Source organism: Nesoenas mayeri, assembly GCF_963082525.1.
Source record: "Nesoenas mayeri genome assembly, chromosome: 6".
In the NCBI taxonomy this organism is placed as follows: domain Eukaryota; kingdom Metazoa; phylum Chordata; class Aves; order Columbiformes; family Columbidae; genus Nesoenas; species Nesoenas mayeri.
This window is the reverse complement of record NC_137545.1, coordinates 39,705,026-39,729,115: the sequence shown is the minus strand read 5'-3', so window position 1 is coordinate 39,729,115 and position 24,090 is coordinate 39,705,026. Positions and strand designations below refer to the sequence as shown.

The 24,090-nt window shown below is 39.1% G+C and overlaps 1 protein-coding gene across 1 annotated transcript in view; it reads right to left on the bottom strand.

The window, feature by feature from the left end:
- Window positions 1–1,575: 1,575 nt before the first annotated feature.
- KYNU (kynureninase) overlaps window positions 1,576–24,090 on the bottom strand; it is a gene marked incomplete at its 3' end in the record, with an annotated part of 57,279 nt that continues 34,764 nt past the window's right edge. Inside the window, exons 11-14 of the mRNA XM_080346942.1 lie at window positions 7,779–7,831; window positions 6,211–6,296; window positions 2,983–3,213; window positions 1,576–1,728 (exon numbers count right to left, since the gene is read on the bottom strand). Of these exons, the coding sequence (XP_080203068.1) occupies window positions 1,576–1,728; window positions 2,983–3,213; window positions 6,211–6,296; window positions 7,779–7,831 (523 nt within the window). The remainder of the gene's footprint in view (window positions 1,729–2,982; window positions 3,214–6,210; window positions 6,297–7,778; window positions 7,832–24,090) is intronic.

Below are 24,090 nucleotides of genomic sequence, written 5' to 3'. Positions count from 1 at the left end.
GCTGCGCTGCAGACACAAGTATGAAAACAAAACCACAGCCACCAAAATACAGATAGCTGGTCTGCAATACAATGATACAGACTCAGCTGAATTAAAGAGCGATGATACCAACATAATCAAAACCTCTTGAGCAAGCCAGAGCTTTCCAGCTGCTCAAGACTCCTGTGCTACTCTTTATGACAATATTCTGCTTTAAGGAGCTGTTCTTACTCTTCACAGTTGTTAAAAATGCCAACAAATGCTTTATTGGTGGTTCTTCCAGCTTTCTCTTACACATTACAAGCAAAGAAATAGGTATTTCTGCAGAAGGCATTTTAAAACCACCCATTTTGGGAGAATTTTAGGGCACAAGTAAAAACTGCAAAGGCCCTTGGGTTTCCCTGTGCAGCAGGAGATGCTCAGAGAGTGTGAAAATTTCAACCAGCAAAAAATGCCCTTGAGCCAAAATGGAGTAGTCCTCACTTCTTCCCCGAAATCCTTTCCAACCCTTGAAGTGGAATAAAAAGAAGTACTACCAGAAGTAATTTTGTAAGTGTTTCATACAAAAAAATCAGACACATTGAGTATCATCAGAGATAAAGTTTCAGTTGGTTCCTGAAAAAAGGTGCCACTAAATAGCTACAGCCTTCACATCTTAGTTGCCATTTATGCCAAGGTGTTATTTATGTCTTAAAAGAACTCCAAGTAAAGTACTGGTTAAATGTAAGCAGTTTTTCTTCATTACTCTTAGCTGTCCTGGGCAAATCTCTGTAAAAATTTGGACCACACTAAGTTAACAATGAGATATTTTGCTGCTGCTTAAACAGTTCAGAGTTCATTTTGCCTAATCCAAAGCAAGTCTTGTTAAAACGGCAGTAAGTGCTCATACAGCCCTTCACATTGGCTTACACAAAATTAAAAATTGTCCTCAGCTTTCTCAAGCATATTATCTTCAAGATGACTACCTAGAAATATAAAAAGTATATGTTTTGTTTTAGCCAATTCTATCACACCAAGAAAGGTAACTGCAATGTAAATTCATTCTTCAATTAAATCATTAATTAAAGCAGAATTTCAAAATGTTGGGCCCTTTGAAGAAATCAGTATGCAGCAGATAACAGTTTTTAAAGAACTAATTGTTCAACTTCTACTTTTCAAGTATACCATGTACTTTAAATAGAATTGATAAATTAAAAATGTAAATTCAACTGTATCTTTTAACTGTTGGTGACTTGTCTATTTTCCACTTTTTATTATGCATCATTTTTATAATAAAGAAGGGATTCTTTTTTTCATTCCTGTTCTAGTTGACAGCAATTCTTCCATGCTTCTGAAAGCTAATGCAATAAAACTACATAAAATGTTTAAGAAAAGCCCCATTAAAATATACAAAGCATACTAATTCATGAAGTCAAAGTCAAAGCAGAGTGGAAATATGAGCTTTAATAAAACTATGTCTGTTGTAAATAACTATTCAAGCACAGTCATTTTTTTGCAAATTGCATGGGATATAGCTCAGTCTACTTGAAGCAAAGAATCGCTCGGCAGGATAAATGTATCTTAGTCAGGAATAGATTAAAAGATACAGCTGAGCCATCAATAAGAAGCAGATAGCGCAGTATTGTTTGCTGTTTGTTTTGAAGATGTAATTGCAGATCCCAGGATTTCAATAAATCTGTGCACATCACGGAAAGAATTGTAGAGAGGAACTGGGGCAACACGAAGAGCATTTGGTTCTCGCATGTCACACTGCAAAACAGAAAAGGGAACGCTTAGTAAATTCAGGTCACTCCATATTTATCTGTCAGGCTATATTTTTAAATTAATGTCATCCTTGTCTTCAAGGAAGAATGACCGGACCAACAAGGAGACACATGTAAAAACTTTGAGAGCCCCAATAAACTAGTGTGAGGAGCATTATTGCGAGGAACATAGCAAGAAGAGTAGTGTGTTGCCTAGAAAAGGATGTAAGCCTCGGGATGGGCAGGACTCTAGCAGCGCCACTGAGGGCCTCCAAACCAGCTACATATCCTCATAATTTACCTCAGTGACCCTAGCAACCTATAGTTGAAAAGACACATAGGTGATAAAAAAACCCACCACAAAACAGAATCATGGCAGTATGAAAGAGTCTCTTGTACTACAGGTACAGGTAACATCATAAGGCTTGCAGTACTTTTCTTCCTCCCCCTTGTGAATTTGAACTTTTTGCTGAATAGAATAATCTCTCATGTTTGAAGCATATTACTGCATCGGGAAGACAAGCCAACAGTGTAAGGCCCCGTGCCCTCTTAAAAGCAGCAGTTCCTGGAATTCCCTGGCAGCACCAAAACAGCAGCATATTTAGCCTAGAAGGGTTACCCTTTGGGGACACAAACCACCAGCAGAAATAAAACTCATCTATCATTTATATAGCATTACGCTATCAAACTCACCTCCCAGAACTTCTAAATCACCTAATGTATAGCCTTACTTTCAGCTTTTATTCTTTTTGAGCCATGTTCACTGGTAACCACATCGTTACACGGCACTGCCATTCAGTGCTGTCTTTTTGTGAGGGCTAAAACATATATCTAAGGAAATGACAGCATTTAATTCCTCACAAAGACCAAGGGCTTGGCCATTTGCAGGTCAAGAAAGGGACTGGTGGAGGTTCAGGTTTCCTATTGTTCCTGTTCAGACCATCAGCTTCAAAGCCCTAATGCCTCCCACTGTAATGCAGCTCTAATCTCAGTGGGGACTCCTGGGTGCTACTCTCAGAACTACTGGAAATAAATCAATCAGAAAGGACAATATGCAGACCTACAATTAATTTATAAAATAACTCTACTTATTTGATTATTGCATAAGTAAAGATGGAAGATGCTATGTAAACAATTTTCACCATTCTCAGTCTTTTTTGGCCCTATGTGCCACTATACTTGAATAAATGCAGAATCATTACTTTGTTATGGTATAGGCTTGCTAAACAGTGCATAAGATGATGAAGTTTGATTTACTCACAGCTACTCCTCTCTTCTCCAGCTCTTCAAACACAAATTTGATTGGAAGGGAAAAAGACAGTGTGAGTTGGCATCCTCTCTCCTCAATCTGAGATGGCGTGATTATTTTTACAAAGGGCTTCTCTGGATTTGTTTTATCCTCACTGAAGTAATGTTTTATCAGGTATTCCAAGTAACCAGTGAGTAGAACAGATTTCCTCCTCAATGCTTTCATTGTCGTTTGACCAAAAACCTATAATGATTTTAAATCGTTAGAAAGATAATGCATTACTACAGAAAATTAAAAGGAAGTAAAGACAACCAAAAGGGTAGCAGATTGCTCTACACATTATTGGTAGAATCAATTAGTAATATCAGACAGTCATTGAAAACACAGGTTAATGATATTACTTCAGATAATGAAAGACATTTCTGTCTACTCTTAGGAAGTTTTACACACATCCATGCCTGCGTAAATGAACTTGTGCACAAAAAGAGTTTGCTAAGAGAGCATTAATTTGCATATCTGAAAAAGGATCCATAAATACTCTATATAAGCAACAGGGCTGCATGAAACTCAAAATCTCATACATTTGTTTTCCTGGTATGTATATCAAGTAAGAAAAAACAAAGGTCAAGACTGAAACATCATGCCCCATCTACAAATTCTTGTATTCGAAAACACACAATTTATACTAACATATTGACTTTACTGCTTCAAGTCCTGTACAGGCTCTGTCCCTGCATGAAGAAAAGATATTCCCTTGATTCTGATTTAATAGATCTATGCTCTTACACAGCTACCAGGATTAATAAGCTGCAGAAATTCAAAAACACAATGAGATGTGCAAAAGTGATTGTTTAAAAATGGCAGCGCTACTTTGCTATACAAACAAGAACAAACAACGTGGCAGAATAGCTTGGGAGCAGGGAGACATGACAGCTTCTGCTTGTGCTCCGGAAAGGCTCAGTTACAAGGAATCATGGAAAATGTGACCCTAGAAACAACTTACCCCTGCCTTCCTCAAACCCTCCCTTTTCTTCTTCTCATGTAAGTAGCTCCAGGGAAAAATGACAAGATATAGACATGCAAGTACCCAATATAGTCACTTCAAATCATATTCTGGCACATAAATGCAATATTGCTGCTCGTGGACGATTATGCCTCCACAGACTGCAACTGCAAAATCAGAGGCAAGGTGGAGGTCCTGTATGAAAACCCATGATCTTTGCTCTCAAGAAATCACTGCTCCACACCGAAGGAGTAACACTTAACAACCTGGAAGAGTGTATAAAGAAGAAACAGAAATCCTACTCAAAATACAACAGTCTGGTTTCCAGCAGCACCTGGAAATCACTCTTTTGTAGAACATCCCAAGTATTGCGCCATGTTGATATCACAACCACGAGATGCTGCACAAACCTGAAAGCCTCTATGTTGGTTTTTTTTTTCCTATGAAACAAAACACAGCTGCTGTAGGACACACCTTGCACAGAGACAGCGCAGTCACAGAAATGAATGTGACAGGGGCCAGAGCCACCAGCACTCAGTACTTGCACAGGGCAACAAAAATCTGGAGGGGCTTCCCTCACCACGCAAGCGGGCAGAGCATGCACACGACTATATAGAACATGACTGGAGGTGAAACGGAGACCCACCTCCTGTTCCTCTGGGCTTTGCAGCAGCATGAGGGATGGATCTCCTCAGGCTGCATGCGAAAATCTGTTTGCTCAGGCTTTGCGCAAGGAATATTTGGCCTCCTGGGTGAAATTTTTGGAAAAGATCTTTTAAATGTGGCTGTAGAGCACTCTCCTTTTTTCCATAAAAGGGAGCAGCTACTGCCATAACAGCCACTTTAAGCATTATTGAGGAATAACGTGCATTAACACTTGCAGTTTTCATTGTTTCCATTGGAAACACTGCCTTCTGCTTAATGTGTCCCAGTGAAGGTGGCATGCAATTTCACTAGCCATCTCTTGCCAGACATGAAAACTATTCCGTTTCCCACTGTATTAGAGCAATTAGCACTGGGAAATCCTGGCTGTGCCAAAAGGTAATGCAGGCGCAGAAAGGGGAGGCGATGGAAACTGCTCAGCCCTCATTGTTCGAGGCTCCCTGCAGCGGACTAAATGACATCAACCCACACAAACCGGAGCACTGACAATCTGGGTCATAGCAGAATAGCTTTCAGCTTATCTCGAAGGTCATATAAAGTTTAAAAAAATATATTGGATGTTTAAGGGCTAACAAAATAAATTGTCAGGCGGAACAAGAAGCATTGCTGTGCCCTTTGCAGTCCTCCAGTGTTACATGTAAGCTGGAGAGAGCACAAATGGCAATTTTCTGACTTTGTTTGCTTAACATACTGTTTTTTCAGTAAATAAAGAGGGACTTAGAGTGTATGGACATTGCTCTTTGTTCCAGCATCAGCTTTGCCATTACGCTAACATTAATGGAATACTAGCAGAAATAAATTTCTCCCATTTATGCTAATGGCAAAACCTTACTAACCACGACTGGCTTGAAAATCAGCTTAGGAAAAAAAAGTAATATAGTAGCATATGTAGCATAAAGTAGGGAAATCTATGTAAAATGACCCTTTTCAGCTGCAAAGACCTAGAGTCTTGTATTTGAGGAGTGAACCATCCACAAGAGAAATGGAGCTATGTCTTTATATGAAAAGCAGTGTGATAAAAGGTGCTTGGAGAACAGCTGCACTCCTTCAGACAGGGCTGAACTACTTCAGACAGGGCTGAGCTGTGCTCTCCAAGGCTGACCAGAGGTCTTTTAGCACATGGGTCACCCCTTCCTAGCCAGGAAGGGATGAGCTGTGTACAGCAGGATGGCCCTTTCCACAGCAGTTCCTATAGGGATGGGGCTCTGCTCCTTTGCCTACCAAAAAACTAATGAAGAGATGAAACAAAACCCAGTCCAGAGCCATACCGCACTCACAAATTCCCTTATAAGAAAGGGACAAATACAACACTAGTAGTCAGGCTCGGAGGTGCAAACCTCATATATATCAAGTCCAATGGCAAAGTTTGTGAGAATGGTGAAGGGAGGAGTATATTTATTAAAAGCATTGGTCTCTCAGGGCTGTAAGGTTATTTTAGTTTTCATTCTTCCTCCCCTCCTTCACTTTTTAACTATTCTGCATTTTTTTTTAAGAGAGACAGCAATAATACACACAACATTCATTTAACATTTTTATACTCTTAAATTCAGGCTCAAAGTAAAGCAATTACTTACCTCTAAACTAGCTTGCAGAGCACAGACCAGTAAAATTGGAGGATTCGATAACCGAAATCCATTAATTCCTTTACTTAGTTGTAATTCTGGAAAATGAATGTTATATTAGTGTTTTTGATTTCTTCCTTTTAATGGATCAGACCTTATCTTGAAGTCCATCCTCACGCAATAAAATATTTCACTAATGTGGCCTGTAGGAATCAGTCATTAAAAAGCAATAGTAATCTACTCACAGCTAATACTTTTAACTTCGAGAGAAGCCCAATTTTATCCGGCAGAAGACCTCATTAGCAGCTTCATGGGAACTAGAGAAGTGCAATTAATTTGTTTAAATGGCGTGTGTTAAAACCACCTTTACACTTGAATCCCTTTTAACACTGGCACAAACCAGAAGAAATTCCAAGTCAGCAGAGGAACCGTCGTGCGGAGCCGCGACGCTGCCATGAGCAGAGAATCATGTTCCTTAACTTTATTAAACTGACGAGACACGTGGGAGGCTGCATATGCAGCTAAGTGTAGCTTCAGGCCACGCAGAGAAGTTGCATAGACTTTAGGCTGTGAAATTTCGCAAAAATCTATTTAATAAATCTATAAAGCCTCGCTGTACGTTCCGTGTCACCATTTATATTTCATGCTCCAGCACCAGAGCAAGAGGATGCTGCGGAGGAAAATGCTTTTCACACACAGACTGGCTAATTTCGTAAGGATTGTTGCTCAACTTCTCCCTTATCAACTGCTCATGGAAATGAATAAACCACGCTTTTCTTCTCCTAGCAGTATTTCAAGGCAATTTGTGTCTCCTTCTGGTTTGCCATAGTGCCATTCTTACATTTGATTGGAAAACAAAGAGCAGACTGAGGTTATTAGAGAGGCATTCTCCAGCCAAAGTCACATCGGTAGGGGCTGCCACAGAAAGTTAAAAATGTATTAAAAACAAAACAAAAAGCTTCTTTCACCTGCTGATCGCTCATAATACTCTCTCTGCCATACTTTAAAATGGAGCTGAACAGTTTATCTGTCAGATTTGGGAAGGAGACCTCATTTAATATTAGGACAATGAATATTTAGCTATTTCAGAGCAGGTTTGGTTTTGTCTTATAAATAGTCTTTTACTAGTGCAAGGGATTTGGAAAGGCTGAAACATTAGTGGCATTTCATGACTTATGTCAGGTTGCTGTACCTTCATTTATATAATTTTTCATTAATTCCAAGGAAACTAATCCTAAAGTAAGATTTCACCCAAATGAATGATAGCAGATCCTCGCTCCTCAGAGACTTATGAGTCTAATTCACTGAGATACTTTAAGAGTTTCATCCATATTCTACATCGGCACTTTGAAGGTATTTCAGCAAAGCAGAGTCAGACTCATATGCCCAGAGACCAAATTTATTCACACATTTATTTTAATTCCACTACCTTACATATTTGGACTGAGTTTAGCTTAATACCTTTAACATAAGTGAGGAAATGCTAAGTTCTATCTTTTGTACTCAAACTACTGTAAAAGAGGAAGTGGTTATATATAAATAAATCAAATAGGGTAACATTGAAAGTGTAAAATACGTACTGTTGTCCATGAGGAATCGTGTTTTGAATTCATGACCCCACCAGCCAATTAGCCTAAGATTTTGTAAAGAAAGTAAATTAACAGCAATGTTGGAATAATATCTTTTAATTTAGATTTGAGAGCTAAGAAATATATAAGATTAAGAAGTATATACATTTCTAATAACACTGTATTTCTTACAACGACATAAAAATGAACTAAATTCTATAAATAGCTAGCACTAAAAACTTATTATTACTAGAGAATTTCTTTTTAACTACTAATGATAAAATGTATCACATTTTTCCATCAACTAATGATTTCTCACAATACCTGTACTGTCTGAATTCATTTCATAAAACAAAAAATAGAATAGAAATATTTCCACTGTTTTTCTCAAGGCATTAAATTCTACCCCCTCTAAACTTAGTTTAATGAATATTGAAAGCTAAAAGATGTTATAAAATCTGACTTGGTTCCACTAAGCAAAGGAGTGGTGAAGGAAGGATTTCCTTTTCCTTACTGTGAGAAAGCAATGTGAATATGGAGTAAACTTTTCTTCTCCTAAACTGAGCTTATTATTAAAATAAACTTCCTTTAAAATAAAAACTAAACCAGTTTAATGAAAAAAAAAAAAAAACCACTTTTTTAGATCTAAACTTATCTAAGGCTTTAAATTAGGATTATATTACATTATTAACATTTTCATATGTGCTGAAAAAACATGGTCAAAGACATAGCTATAAAGAGTTTTCCACAGGAGCTAGGTGCACTGGATCACCTATCGTCCAAAGCACTGCACATAAAGTCAATATTAAGAAATCAAGGACCCTCTCCCCATCTCCCTTGGGTTCTGTACTTCTTAGTTCAATACATGGTAGTATCGGTGACTAACAATGTCAGTACTACTTTAAAATTCTCCTGTATCAATGCTATTATGATAGAATCATAGAATTATTTTGGTTGGAAGAGAACATTAAGATCAAGTCCAACCATAACCTAAATCTGGCACTAAACCATGTTCCTAAGAGCCTCATCTATACGTCTTCTAGTAAGAAGTCACCACGTTAGAAGGTCAGAAAAGAGCCTGTGGTTTCCAGGACTGGACATATTGGACACCATTTCTGCCAAGGCTTTGCTCAGCTTTCTCTGTGCCAGGTAGCAGAGCTGTTAGGAGCAAAGTCTAGCAAATATTCCAAATTTGTAATAGTGAAAAAAACCCTATAAGTAAACCTCATAGTGAACCAGCCTTCCTGGAAGTAAACAAGGAGAAAGAAAAGCATTGCCCCTCTCTAAAGAAGGGGCACTACTTTGCAGTACACTTAAAATAGCTTAGCTCTGCAGAATTAAGACCATATTTGTGTTAAGACTTGTTCTATTGGTACTATTACACCATGGTGTAAAATACAGTACTTCATATTCTTGTATAACAACATAGGTTTTATGTTTACTTCTGTGAAAGGCTCTGAGCTGCGTCCAAACACAGTGCATACGGAAAAAGCATGTTTTTTTCTTTATTGCTGTGTGATGTTTTTATTATTCTAAGACCTATGAAAATCAATAGTGCAATATATATGCATTTCAAATGAGATATTACATTGCTAAAATGAATATACCTCAAATAAAGTATAATGCATCTTCTGGCCAAGTGACTCCGTTACTGATGCTTTGAACCGTAAAAGATATTCCAGCTATTTAATATCAACTATATAATATATACAGAATGTTTTACTATAAACCCTGAATATTGTATGTTACTACTACAAACTACTAACGTCAGTGGCGCACACAATCCATGAATTCTGAAAGTTTTAAACAGAAAAAGATTCCACAGAAAACATACTATTTGTATGATTACTCTATAGCAAGGAAAAAAATAATACTATGTTTTATTTAGACCACAACTTAAAGCCAAAGGCAAAATAAACAACAATCAGAATATTACCCAGGAAGAGCCTGATGGAAGTTACTCTGGTTGAATTTTTGATGCTCAAACCTTGCTCACTCTGAAGCTGGCTGAAAACCAGGCCTCTGCTGCAGCGCCATGTTTGCAACTTGGAAACTGAAATTTCGGAACATTTCCAAAATGACAGAATGAAGGATTTTTTTTAAAAAAAAGACACTTTCAGCTATCTTTCCCTTCCCTACTATAACTTTGACAATTTGCTTTTTCCTTTTTTTATTTTTTGGCTGTTCTAGAACTTTAGAAGTGTCACTACAGGATGTGCACTTTGAGGCAGCTCTGGTCTTACACTCCCATTGATCTAATGGTCCATATGGATGTCATATTATCTGACATTTAAGTTGACAGGCTTCAAAGTGTGGAAATTCAAAAAAAAAAATCTTTACAAATTAGCAATTTGCTGTTTACAATTTTCTGTGAAAATTTTGAAGTGAGGGTTGCCACCGCTATGCCAAATTTCAACCTGTTATGATGGGAAATAGCTACGGTGTTAAACCTCAAACATAAGGCTTTATAAATGCTCACTAAAAATAATAGGCAATAAAACTGCACATTAAGATATCACAGTAAAATTTCTATTAAAGAGTTGTTACTCTGCATGCAAAATGAGTGTTTTGAAATGCAGTCACCATTTTGACTGTTCCTGCTTCAAAAAATAAGGCACCAAGATCTAAATTGATTTTGAATTACAAAGCATAATCTTTGCAAAATGCAGAACAGGGAAGGCTCTGAAAAGCCTTATATGATGTGCTTGTGTTTAAAAACACCTCAAACTTGTTAGTAACTGGACCTTGGATTTACATCCTTCTCAGTGCAAACAAAACCCATTTTGTGAAGAGTGTTAAAAAAATCTGTCTTGGGAGAAAAGGGTCTAATTTTGCAAGTCCCACTGTAAATCTTTGAGAACAATGTTTTACTGGTCGCTGTCCTTTACACATCAATGTATCCAACCTGAGCACTGCTCTTGTTTCCACACAGCACTAATCGAGCTGGTTACCCCAGAGATGGCCAGCTTGCAGTGTGTGCCCAGATGGCCTCATAGAATCGTTTTGGTTGGAAGAGACCCTCGTGATCATCAAGTCCAACTGTTAACCCAACACTGGCACTAAACCATGCCCCTAAGAACTTCATCTCTGCATCTGTTAAACCCCTCCAGGGATGGTGACTCCACCACTGCCCTGAGCAGCCTGTTCCAATATCCGACAGCCCCTTCCAGGAAGAAATTGTTCTCAATATCCAGTCTGAACCTTCCCTGGTGCAACTTAAGGCCATTTCTTCTCATCCTTTCACTTGTTTCTTGGGAGAAGACAACACCACCCTCTATGATACAACCTCCTTTCAGGCAGTTGCAGAGACTGATAAGTCTCCCCTCAGCTCCCCTTCTCCAGGCTGAACCCTCCCAGGTCCCTCAGCTGCTCCCATCACACTTGTGCTCCAGACCCCTCACCGGCTCCATTCCCTCCTCTGAGCTTGCGCCAGCACATCAAGGTCTTTCTTGTTGTGAGAGGCCCAGAACTGACCCCAGGATTCAAGGTGTTGCCGGTCCCAGAGACCAGCAGCCTCCCAGAGCTGCTCAGCAGAGATGCTCTTGGACCATCTCTATAGCCAACATCTCTCCATAAAGCAGCAAAATCAAACACAAAACTCATTGCCATGATGCCAAAAAGGGAGAGTAAATTAGTGCCGAATCAGCTATGTGTTTGTTTGTTTGTTTGTTTCTGTGAGATGCTCATGTTCTTACAAACCCACTTCTATAAGAATTTTTAAAATAGATAATGAATTGTTCTACTTCATACGTCAAATAAAACACGTGTCCTCGTGGTTTGATAACACTGAGACTTTCCCAGGGAATTCTGCAGCTTCACAGTCTATGCATAGAAGTAATTTTTAAACACGTCACACAAAATTTAAAGCAAACTGTTACCAGCTCAGTTTCATGAAACCAGTAGGCATATAATGAAATATTCCTGAAAGGTTTCCAAATTCCTTATTTTTACCTGAAAAAGTTCTCTTATTTTACAAATCAATAAACAAAGATTCACTGGGTTAGAAAGCAGCTCCATAAAGACAGTCTCCTCTCATTTAGTCATATTCTCTTTAAGTGCATTTACACCAGGGAACAATTCCTTCAATAAGTATTTTTACTTAGCTCATCTTCCACCTTCATATCTGCCTGCACTAGACTGAAGCGCTGATTGTTCATAACCTGAGTCATCTCGTTTGTAGTTACATTAACAATGCAAGAGTGCGGGATATAATGACCATGATGTATGTGCAGTGTAAACATCAAAGAAGAGTCAGTAAAAGAACAGAGGAAAAAATAAAATAGAAAAAATATAAATCCTTTGACCTTTGCTTCGAAGTTACAGATGATCATGCTACTAATTTATAACTTACAGCCTGAAGCAACATGAGTCTCTTTTCCCTTCTCGGCAAGAAAATAAGAATTATAAAAAAAAAAAGAACTCTTGAACAGTGACACAGAAAACATGGAAATACTAATAATGTGGCCCAATTTTTACAATCCGAGGCAATGCCCTGGAAATATCCTGTCATCATATTATGTGAGAAATCCTTTTACGTCTGTGAGAAAGTGTGTTGAAAAGCTACAATAAGAATGCAGTAAGAAATCAGTAATACTTTATATTACACTTGCCAACTTCACTGGGCATGGAACGGTTTGTCTTCTCTCAGTTATCAGGTCCCAATGCTATCTAGAAATTTCATGTTAATTACTTAGATTGTACCTATGTTAGGAGCTTATACCAGCAAAGTATGCTATGTTTACAAAACCATAGATTAAGCTAAATCATAAACAGGCAGTTTTGGGTCAGACTGTGCCTGCAAAGCAGCTGATGTAGCTGCTTGGTGGCAGCTAAGATCTTAATTCACACTTCACTTTATTTTTGCAAAAGCTACGAGATGTTGGCAAGGATTTGTTTGAGTTTTCATACTAGTGTTCTACCTATGAGGAAGAATCAGCTCTGAGAAATTAATGAGACTTCTCCCTGCTCCCAAAGTTTATTACACAGAACCGAAGCAGATATCACACTGTTTCTGCAAAGGCAACCTGGCACAGGAAAAGGAATGAAAGCGCCAACAATAATCATTAAGTTCAGTTTCTTGCAGTTGCATACATCCATGACATGACTGGTTGCTTGAAGAATACGTCCATAGCACATCCATTCCCTGTGTTTACATCTCACAAGAACCTTTAAGATCTTCAACAGACAACCAAAAAGCACAATGCGACGTGACACAAGCCTAGAGATCAGAGCTCAACTGTGTCTCCAGTATCACTCCATTAGCATGAAATGTGTTAAATGAACACACAAAGTTTTAGGAATTAGACTGCAAAAGAATACAGAAAGCCTGGAGGTTAGAGCCAGCTTGAAATTAGGGACAAACTACACCCGACGTTAGTCACTGTGGTTTGACCATGTTTGATCATCATCCTGCTGCCTAGGAGAACGTGGTGGTACCACATCACTGGTGCCACATCCAGAGTCCAGCTCCGATCAGCTTTCATGTTTCAAAAGGCAGCTTAAAACAATAATGCTACAGCCAGGTCCCAAAGACCAAAACTATTCCTTAACATACCTTACATCCATCTCCAAATCTCCAGCTCAACTGAGAATTCAGCTCCAAACCTAGAAGTGCACTTCTCAAGTGCCCTGAGCTCTACAAAGGACAACAGAGATAGAAACCGCAGCCAGGACTCAGGTTCTGAACAAGAATATCCCCTAATGCTGCTGCACTCAAAGGTCATTCACAGAAGCCAAACTCATATGAACAGTTGTATCACCTCCTCAAAGCCACCTTATCCTGACCCACACTTACTAACAGTTCCCCACAAACTGAGCAAAGGCTGCACAGCTAGGGCGCAGTCTTTGCATTCTACTCTGCATTAATTGTATTGTGGTTTTCTAATTGCAAGTTTTTGGTATGTTTTAATTTCATTTTTATTGCAAACACATAAACTGCTTTGGATTCCAAAATTCAGAATAAATATTAAAAATGACAACATCTTCCCCAGTGAGAAAATAGAAAAAAAATATTCATTGCTTTACATAGCATATTTTTGTCTCACTGACTAGAGTCCGAGAAGGAGTTTCAATTTTCTTTGCTATCACAAACTTGTCTGATCATGGATGAATCATTTAGTCTCTCCATGCCTCAAGCCCTCATGTCTAGAAAAGCTGTTCAGTACTGCCCTAACTCTCTGGTGAGTGGCGAGAATACATTTGTTAAAATATTTTCAGTTACTTAGTAATGAGGACCATGTTAGAATGGAGAAAAATATTTCCTTGGAGTATCTATACTGGATTTTTTTGAAATATAGGAAGGGAAAGGGGATTTGAAGGTAAAGGCTGATGCCATTTGCTCCTCTGAGCCTTTCCCCAAATCATCTTGTCAGGCTTAAAAGTCATTTCCAGTGTCAAGTTTCTGTTGAGATCAGAATTTGATATTTTCTTGATCCATGTCACCTAACCAGCTCTTAAGTCAAGAAAAAATAATAATAATAATAATAATAATTAAAAAAAAAAAAATATATATATATTCTTTAATTCCACACTGTGGTTTACAGCTGTGCTGAAAGAAAATTGAAGCCCAAGTGGATGGACAATGTTATTCCACTGCAACTCCATCCTCTCCATACTGGGCACCACATCAAGGTCCTGCCTGCCCCAGGGTTCCCCTGCTGACAGCTCACTGCAAGGGAGATAAAAATATGTATTTCAAACCATGGTCGGTGTGGTGATGAGGGGTCTGTTTAATCAAAACAAAGAATAATTGAAAAGTGACTCCCAGTTTCATCACGAACTGCAGAATTCAAAGATTTCAACCCTCCTGTGTAGGTGAAATTCTTCATATACAGTGAAGCTGTCAGTTATGAAGTGTACTTCATAGTGTATATATATGGCTAAGATTTACATGGGGGATTAAGGGTCTCAGTAGCCAGCTCTTGTTAGACTCTAGCAATATTTGAAAACCTAACTCTCAGTCTCCTTCAGAAAACCTTTCTAAGATTGCCAAAAGCTATATTTAAAGCCATTTTTTTCCCCTCCTTTATATCTTATTTAGATATCCTTTATCCCAAATGGTAACACTGGGCTTCTTTCATTATTTTCTTCTGTGCCATGTCTGTTATTAACTTTAAGTAGGATCTATTATTAGAATTTGAAAAGCTTTTGAAGCCCAGGTAATTATTAGCCTCAGACTTCTGTAGTTTTGGACTCTCCTTACCCTTTTCAGCTCGTTACAAATGTTTCCTAATTATTAAGCATATGTGACTTGTGAGCAATGCCATACATTATTAATGGACCAGTCTCTTAGAACTCAGTGGAAAAAAATCAAAACTCCTTATGAAAAGTTGCTACTGTGAAAGTAGAAACTTTTCATATTTAATATCAATGAGGCTTTACTTTGTCAAAAGACCAAAGTAATATGATTGTATTAGAGGCTAATAGCATGACATTTTTCTTCTGTTAAGTAGCTTGCATTTTCAGTACCATCTAAAGGGAGACATTTTTTCTCCTCTATTTTGAGAAGAAAGATAAATTCACTTTCTGCCTAGCAGCAAATTTTAGATGCAAAGACCAACATTCTGAAAAAGAGTTTCATAGTCTAAACAATGACACTTACTGAACTATGCAACTGTGGTGGGAGAAATTAAGAAATCTCTATATTTGAGTCATCATCCTTTCTCCAAAAGTGGCCAGGCAGCTCTCAGCTCCCTGAGCTTTGCTGTTCTTCAAGGTGGGAAATTTAACGTAACTGTTGCCACAATTAGAGAGACTGTAGGGTGAAAAACCGAGGCTGTTTGGTCAATCAAGTGCAAGGTGATTTACAGCTGATAGGTATCTGAAGATGGAAGGGTAGACACGCTTTTCTCGAATTGATTTTTTCCTTGTTACTCTTTTTAGACTCGACACAAGTGGGAATACACCAATTTCAACATGTCCCTCCATATTACCCCTCCAGGTCAAAACAAAAGGAGATTGAGTTCACTTCTGTAGCAGGAAACAAGTCGCTGTGATCGGGGCTTGAGGAAGAGAAATGGCTGCGATGCTGTGAATCCAATCAGGGCCTCTTGGAGCCACACAGAGCTCTCCAACAAACCTCTAAGGCGCTTGCAATGAGGAATGATAACTTCATTCACCACGATCGGGCAAAAGCAAGGTATGATCAAGCAGCAGACAAAATTGGAGGCTAAATTAAATCCTGGGAAAAGATCTTGCAAAACAACAATGCCTCTAAGGCTAATGAAGTTGAATTAAAAACTGTTAAATCAGCTTACGAACAGCTATTATCACAAAGTGCTCATATATCACTTCCACTAGCCAAATATCAACTATATGAAAAGGGGGAATATGGCCAACAGTATGTTAGCACATTTCGTAAAGGGAAATCAAATATGCTGCCTAGCACCAGAAATTAAAAATCAAGCAGGGAGCCAATTTACTGAGAGATATTAATAAATTTCTCAGTGATTTTTATGAAGTATTGAATAGTTCCCAAGCATATTACATTCTTTAAGAATTCAGTATTTTTTTCTAGGCTCTTTCAAACAGATTAAATTAAACAAGAAGCAAAAGCAACAGTCCCTCCTAGAGTTGCTTTTAAATGTGAATTCTGACTTAAAGGAGACTTGGATGGTTTTGATTATTATGATGCATTTACTGAACAGTACTGTCTCCTCAATCCCTTGAATTAAACTTTGAGGGGATGATATCTAGATAGATTTGTAAATAATACAATGAATGACTGAACTATAATATAAATTTTTTAAGATCTGGGAAGTTGCGCTTCCCCAGATCTTTGTTGTTTTTGAATACAGAAAACATAATAGTAATGCAAGATCTTTATCATACTAGAATCCTTATTTAGCTAAAATGTAAGAGTTATCACCTCTGCTCTTTGCCTGAAATAAGGAGTAAGCCACATAAGATGATTTTCTTTTTTAATGTCAGTGGCTGGAACTAATTGAATTAAAAGTTGTGTGAGCAGAGTTGCCACAGAATCCAGCAGCTGTGTTACGAAACATTTAGTGAAATTAAGTGATACTCAAGGAGAAAACACCTCAAACTGAGTTTGAGCTAAAGTCTAAGACATGTAATCATTAAGGGAAAACACCAAATTAGCATCTTTGGAGTTATCTTAAAGTGTCTCTCCTCAAAGAGCTGAAATTTCATGCATGACCAGAAAACGTGAGAGAAATTTGACTTGGGGAAACTTTCTTTAAAGAGCTGTAGATGCCCTAATTTCCAGCTGCATTTGAACTACCAGTATTTGGGGCCCTGAAATATGTTTGACACAAGGTCAAAAAGTTTGACAAGAGGTCAAATGTAATTATGTCAAATGTTTGACACTAGGTCCCACACTAGTTTTGGGAGGCCCCAAGATCCTCTCACTGCAGAAGCAGCTGAGAAGCCATCAGATAATTATGTTAATATGGGCAAGAAGATATATCATGAAGGTCTCTTAAGAAGTTCCTGACTCAAAGATCTGTGGTGACGAGCAAGAAGGACAGCAGGTTGTGGACTTACTTCACTGGACTTGCCAAGAAAGGAGCTGACATGGAGGCAAAATAGGTTATCTAGCTTACCCACAAAATTGGTGAAGATAATGGAGCCCAAGGAAAAAGAAAAATGTGAAGATGTATTCCCTGATGAGACCATCTTTTCATAGCTGAACACTAGAGACATGAAGGTTCAGCCAGGAGAAAGAGGGAGGACAAGGACCAGAAACCCCATGAAAAAGTGGAAACAAATAAGCACAGGTGGTACACCAAGCTAAAAAGAAAACCCCCATCAAATCCTCTCGGTGCGCACGCACACAGAATACCAACTTTGCAAGAAATAAAGAGGCTGAATTATTTCCTTAACCTGGGCAACGACCTTCCAATTACCTTTAAAAATGCTTATGGTTTGAATCAGGTTCTGGCTGTGATATGAATCATAATATGAGCTGTACGCATGATCCCAGAGCTGTGGCTAAAGCCAGAGAGCTATTCAGCCAGGACAGGAACAGGAATAGCTCTGGGAGACATCCAGTGCAGGAGAACCCATCTGAACCAGTAACTGACAGTTACAAGAATACACTCCAGAGGACACAAATGGGAAAAAAAGGTAACTGTATTAATGGCTCAAAAGCATAATGGCTATTGCTGGTACTTTCAGCTTAGAGCCATTTCGAGGCATACCATGATCTTGAAGCACATTCAGTAAGGAAGAAATAGAAAAAGTTCCCCACTGTGGGCTAATGAACTAATACAAAAGCATGAGCAACTCTCATTTTTAAAGGACATGTGTAGACTACAGCTTGAAATGAGAATCTTAAGAGGAAAGGGTCATAGAAAGTAACAAAAGTGGGAATCTGAAATGGGAAAAGTGAAAAACGATCAAATACCTAAAAGTGAGTCAACATCTCGTAGAAAATCCCAAATGCAAAATTGCATTAGTTCCAGCACATTTCTGCACAGATGTAGGAGAACCCTAGTGGAAACAGCAGATTTACTCGGTGCTTTTTGTTGCAAATAAAGTTTTTTTTTCCCTAAGAGAGAAAGATTCTGTGAGGTGGAAATGGAAATATACAAATTGGGGTAAACATAAGAGGGAAGACAACATCTCTGTGACTTATTAAAAAGGCAGGCGAAGAAGGTTTTCTTTCCATTTGGCTAGAGGTGCGTGACACCAGCTCAAATATCGCATCTCTGGAAGCTCATTCAGCAGGAAGGAAATAAACTCACTGTGTTTTCTTATTGGGGAAAAAACCAAGGCACAACAGGAAAGCGCTTTCAGAACTACTTGTCTCAAAGTGGAGAACTGAGGCACAAAGAGCAGGCAGCTAACAACACATGTCCTTTGAAGTAAGGGGTGAAAAAAAAAATCACAGTAACCATACAGACTCAGAGAAGAGCCTCAGGTTCTCTTCCTTGCTAGTTAATGGGGATGCAAGAGTTGCCCCCAGGCTACATTCACCTTTCCATCAGGCTAAGCCTGTTGGGTTCCTTTCATGTGTTCAAACAGTTGTGCCTTACACCATCTGAAGAGAAAAGCTAGAGGCAGCAGATGGGAAACTGCATTCACAAGGAACACATCCACCTCCCTCTGCTTCCCAGTGCTGGAAACAGGAAAGGGCTGCGTCCAACCAGACTGACTGGTGTATGTCCCAACAGCATCATCCAGAAGGTGGGATACATGAGAAATTTGGATCTGCTCAGATCTAACATGTAAACTCACTATTTTAATGACTGATTCCTGAAGAACAAATACAATTTAAGACCTGTTGCATTAAAACAAAAATAATATTTTTTAAAAAAACAAGGCTGTGACAAGCATCATGTTTTAAGTGACATTTCTTCATATTATTGGTGGAGTTTTGGACAAAAGAAAGAGCAAGTTTTCAGGTAGAGATTTAAATATACATAAAATCCACAAATCTGCCCCCAAGATATCTGCAGCCAAACACATCTATGCTATAAATACTATTTTGGGAAAGATATGATTCATAGAAGCCAAGTGCTTTTGTTTATTTGTTTATCTCCACTTATCCCAGTATTTTGATGCCTTGATATCAAGCACAAAAACTAGGAATCAGTTCAACACTATGCTTTTTAAAAACATTACTTTATATATTTGAGACGCTTTATAGGGACCATGCATCTGATTTTCCATATGCTCCACTTTAAGGTTTGAGTTTTCAAAACTGAAAGTGCATGCCTAGGTAGCATGGGAGTACACAAAGGGAATGAAAACAGCACATTACTTTCACACTCACTCCAACTATCCTATGAGGAATGCAAACTTGATATACAGCACATTTATTCGTACATAGTCCCCTGAGTTTACAAGGAGGCATTCAGCTCCTCTCCCAAACACCTTAAAATCTAGCAAGGGCAAAGACAACAAAACATAGGGGAGAACCTTCAGGGAGGAAAGAATGAGAAGATTATTTATAATGAGAAAAGAAGCAAGATTGCTTGAAGACATGGCTTAATTACAAGGGAGGATTTGAAGGAAGACAGAGTGAAAATGCTTGACAGAGAACAAGGAGACAATCATGGGAACCACATAAAAGGATGTACAGACCTGAAGAAATGAGAATGGGAATAGATTATGTGAATGTATGTTAACCTCTCTTACCTTTTTTTTTTTCCCCTCTTTTTTTTTTTTCTCCCCAAGACTCACTCCAAAGTTAAAAAATGCTCTTGGATATTTGCCACTCAGTTGGTGGATCAGAGAACACACCCCTGCAGGCCTATCATGGATCTAGATTGGCCTAATAAATCACTTGTCCCCAGACAACGCAATTAAGCCTAATTAGCCAATGCCTTTATTCCTAAACAGTCTCTTCCCAGGAGAGATTTTAACTTTTGGTTTCTAAATTAGCTCAAGGAGCTAAATTGCTCTCATCTCCTTGGCAAAGAAACAGCTCATCGCCACCTTAGTATGGGATACTTCATGCACTTGGGGGAGCACGTGTTGCACTCTATGAATAGTTTATCCATACGTTAAGTCCACAATTTGAGTCCACTAGGACCAGTGACAAACCCTTCTGCACAGGGCAGTGTGCACACTTCCATCTCTGACCACCAACATCCCACCTTGGAAAGCTGGAAATATCCTCCTGGAAATGTCTATATTGCTTCTCATTTTTTGGCCCGGACAGGCTGCTCTGTGCTGCTAAAACTTTCAGTAGTGCTTTGATGCTCAGAGCTGGTAGATTCCAAAGGTCAGTGAGAATCAGACCATCTTAGTCTATTATTCTTAGAAGCATTTTAAACAAGAGCAGCTTTAGGTCTTTCCACTGCAGAAGACACAATACAGACTTCCCAGCCTTTCTGCGACTCTCCTTTTCTCCCAACTCACATTGCTCCAAAGCTAGGTTATTTTACAGCATTTTCACTGAAGCTTCAGCTATTTCAGTTAAGGGTTATGTGGCTGTAATTCAAAAAGGAATGATGTGGTATCTCCTCATGTGTCAAGAAAATAACTAGAGAAAAACTCAGCTGGAGCTACCAACCCTGGAAGAGGTTGAGCAAACTCTTGCAAAACAGTTACTATGCAGAGAATATCTGCCCTGGAGCAGGATGGGGACACAGACCACTCGGGAAAAATGGGAAGGAGGAGATGTATGGAGCTGGAATAGCATATTTTTGTTTATCTTGTGCCAGGGTAAAAGTTCACATACTAAATAGCTGTGCAGGTCACCGTAAAGAAGTAGTGAGAAGCCATTTATGCTCTCACATTTTAGTTGGAATCAAGATGCTGAAAAGGAAAACAATCTAAGAGAAAAGGTTGATATCTCACCTCTGCCTATGAAGAAGTTGTCTGAAGATACCTTGTGTTTCTCAAAGCTGCTATGAAATAGTTACTTTTTTGTTTCTTGTTCTTTGATACTTTTTTATCCTATGGTAACAGCTGACATGTTCTTTGGGCATCGGCTGTTTCCTGCACATACAGCATTTCTTCACATCACACAAACTTTATATTTTGAAACTCTACCTGCTGCTAGTCTATGCTAAAGTTAAGTCTTGATAAATCCTTTCATTTTAAACACTAGAATGTGTACAATTTTCATTTAATCCTCTGCCAAGGCTTATCTATTATTCTCCTTGCTGCTTTACATACATTTATTTCCCTTTCATCTTTTAAATTGTGCCTTACTTTTTCTTACAGGGATTTGACTAGAACTTTTTTTTCTTCTCCTATCTTAGGACTCTGAATTTGTCTTCTCCTGTCCCTAATGCCAACTGACAACAGAGCTGAACTCACTGCACATTTACTTACAGTTGCAGATACTCTGCTGTGAACATGTCTCTTCTCCTGTACCTTCTACCCCAGGTCCTCACAAACATTCACATCTCCGCATACCTAACTTGCTTGGTAGATTTTAGTTATCCTTCTTTATCTAAATAAAGATTTATGGGGAAAAAAAAAAAAAATCTGAAGCCCAAAAAGCTAGTCAAGTGAAATCTCTGCATTAGTAGGTCACTCCATATCTTCGAAACCTCCCCTCCACAATATAACTGCATGTATGTGGAAACCTGATGGCACAGGATTAGCCTACACTAACCATACATTTTTGGTAGCATTTCATAGCTCTACTCTGTCCAGGTCTTGGTTTTATTTGAAACCTTCCCATAGAGAAATCACTCTAGCAGAATCGGCCAAGCGTATATTGCATTGTGATATATAGAGCAGGTATTAAAAAAAGCTATTTGAGCATTAAGAGAGACTTCAAAGGAGGTGAGATCATGAGAGAAGAGAGATATATTGGACCCATATATGTCAGACTGGTTCAGTTTTACTGCTCTGGGAAGAAAGGGGACTAGCAAAGGACTACCCAACACACTTGGGTACAGGTGTTAATTAGGATGGTTACAATATGTAACTTTTTAGACCCATGGCCCTTGCAGTGAATTAGAGAACTATGCCTAGCTATGCTAGGGAATGCAGGACTGTGTTTTCAGTGACACAAAACAAGAAGGGGACATACAAGTCCGTACTGTCCATAGGCTCTACCTGCAACCCATCAGACCTAAGGACCAAACCTTGCTCTTGGGCATAAACCTTTTGCCAAGCTAATGAATTGCCAACTTTTAAAACTCTTGCATAAACATAAAGGAGTGGGAATAACCTGATGAAATTTAACAAGGGAAAGTGTAGAGTCCTGCATCTGGGCAGGAACAACCCCAGGTTCCAGTATAGGTTGGGAAATTACATATTAGAGAGCAGTGTAGGGGAAAGGGACCTGGGGGTCCTGGTGGACAACAGGATGACCATGAGCCAGCACTGGGCCCTTGTGGCCAGGAAGGCCAATGGCATCCTGGGGCGTATTACAAGGGGGGTGGTTAGTAGATCGAGAGAGGTCCTCCTTCCCCTCTACTCTGCCCTGGTGAGACCACATCTGGAATATTCTGTCCAGTTCTGGGCCCCTCAGTTCCAGAAGGACAGGGAACTGCTGGAGAGGGTCCAGCGCAGGGCAACAAAGATGATTAAGAGAGTGGAGCACCTCCCTTATGAGGAAAGGCTGAGGGAGCTGGGTGTCTTTAGTTTGGAGAAGAGGCGACTGAGGGGTGACCTTATTAGTGTTTATAAATATATAAAGGGTGAGTGCCACGAGGATGGAGCCAGGCTCTTCTTGGTGACAAACAATGATAGGACAAGGGGTAGTGGGATCAAGCTGGAACACAAGAGATTCCACTTAAATTTGAGAAATAACTTCTTCTCAGTGAGGGTGGCAGAGCCTGGAACAGGCTGCCCAGGGGGGTTGTGGAGTCTCCTTCTCTGGAGACATTCAAAACCCACCTGGACATGTTCCTGTGCAACCTCACCTAGGTGTTCCTGCTCCAGCAGGGGGGTTGGACTAGATGATCTTTTGAGGTCCCTTCCAATCCCAAACATATCGTGATACTGTGATACTGTGACGTTGCCTTTGTCTGCCAGGATATGATGCAGCATTACTGAGTATCCCCAGTTCGGGGTTATGTGGGTTTGTGGTTGGGCTGCCACAACCTGGGTCTGCAGACTCCAAGCCGAAAGCAGTTTTGGCATGGCCCCAGCTGCTGGTGGTAAGGCTGTTAAATAAATTAATAGCTCCTTCTCAAGTTGTATTTTAAAAGAAAGCAGCAGCAAATCAGTGTTTTGTTGTCCAGAGGGCAGGCTCTGCATGGGGCAGCACCCATGGGGAGCAGCTGGAGGGGAACCCAGTTTCTATAACTATACATTGCTACAATGCAAGCGTCTATTTGCTTGCACTGCTCTTATTAACAAAACTCCAGGTATGGATAAAAGTATAGTCATGAAATTAAGGGAAGTTAAAACAAAATACCTAAATGCCTTAAATGATGGGAAATACCTGGTCTTGGGGGTTTTAAATTAAGATTTTGGACTGAGCTGTTTCAATAAGTACCTGAAGTCCTTTTTGCCCCAGTCTCAGTCAGGCAAGGGCACTTGGCAAATGTTCTGGGTGTGCCTCTCTGAATTACAGTCAGAACATAAACTTTTATATGAAAATACAACGCATGATTTCAATATAAAAATAACTACCTGGTCAATAGCTTGCAGAAAATATGAAGGATGTTAATTTAGGAAATCTATATAGGTGGTTAAAGTGACTTGCATAATATTGACCAAGAGTGAAAAACAATATTTCAGGCAGTTTAAATGACAAAAGGATATCAGCTGGATTGGAATTTAATTACCCGCTTATATGTGGGCTGAGGTGCCAAGTAACAAAAGCGTTTGATGCTTCTGTTTTTGAAAGAAGTTCTCTGGCCACTGGGTGTCATCCTTGATTCAGATGACAGCCAAAGACTTTTTAAATAGAACATAAAACTTGCAACTTCCAGAGCAGTTAAAT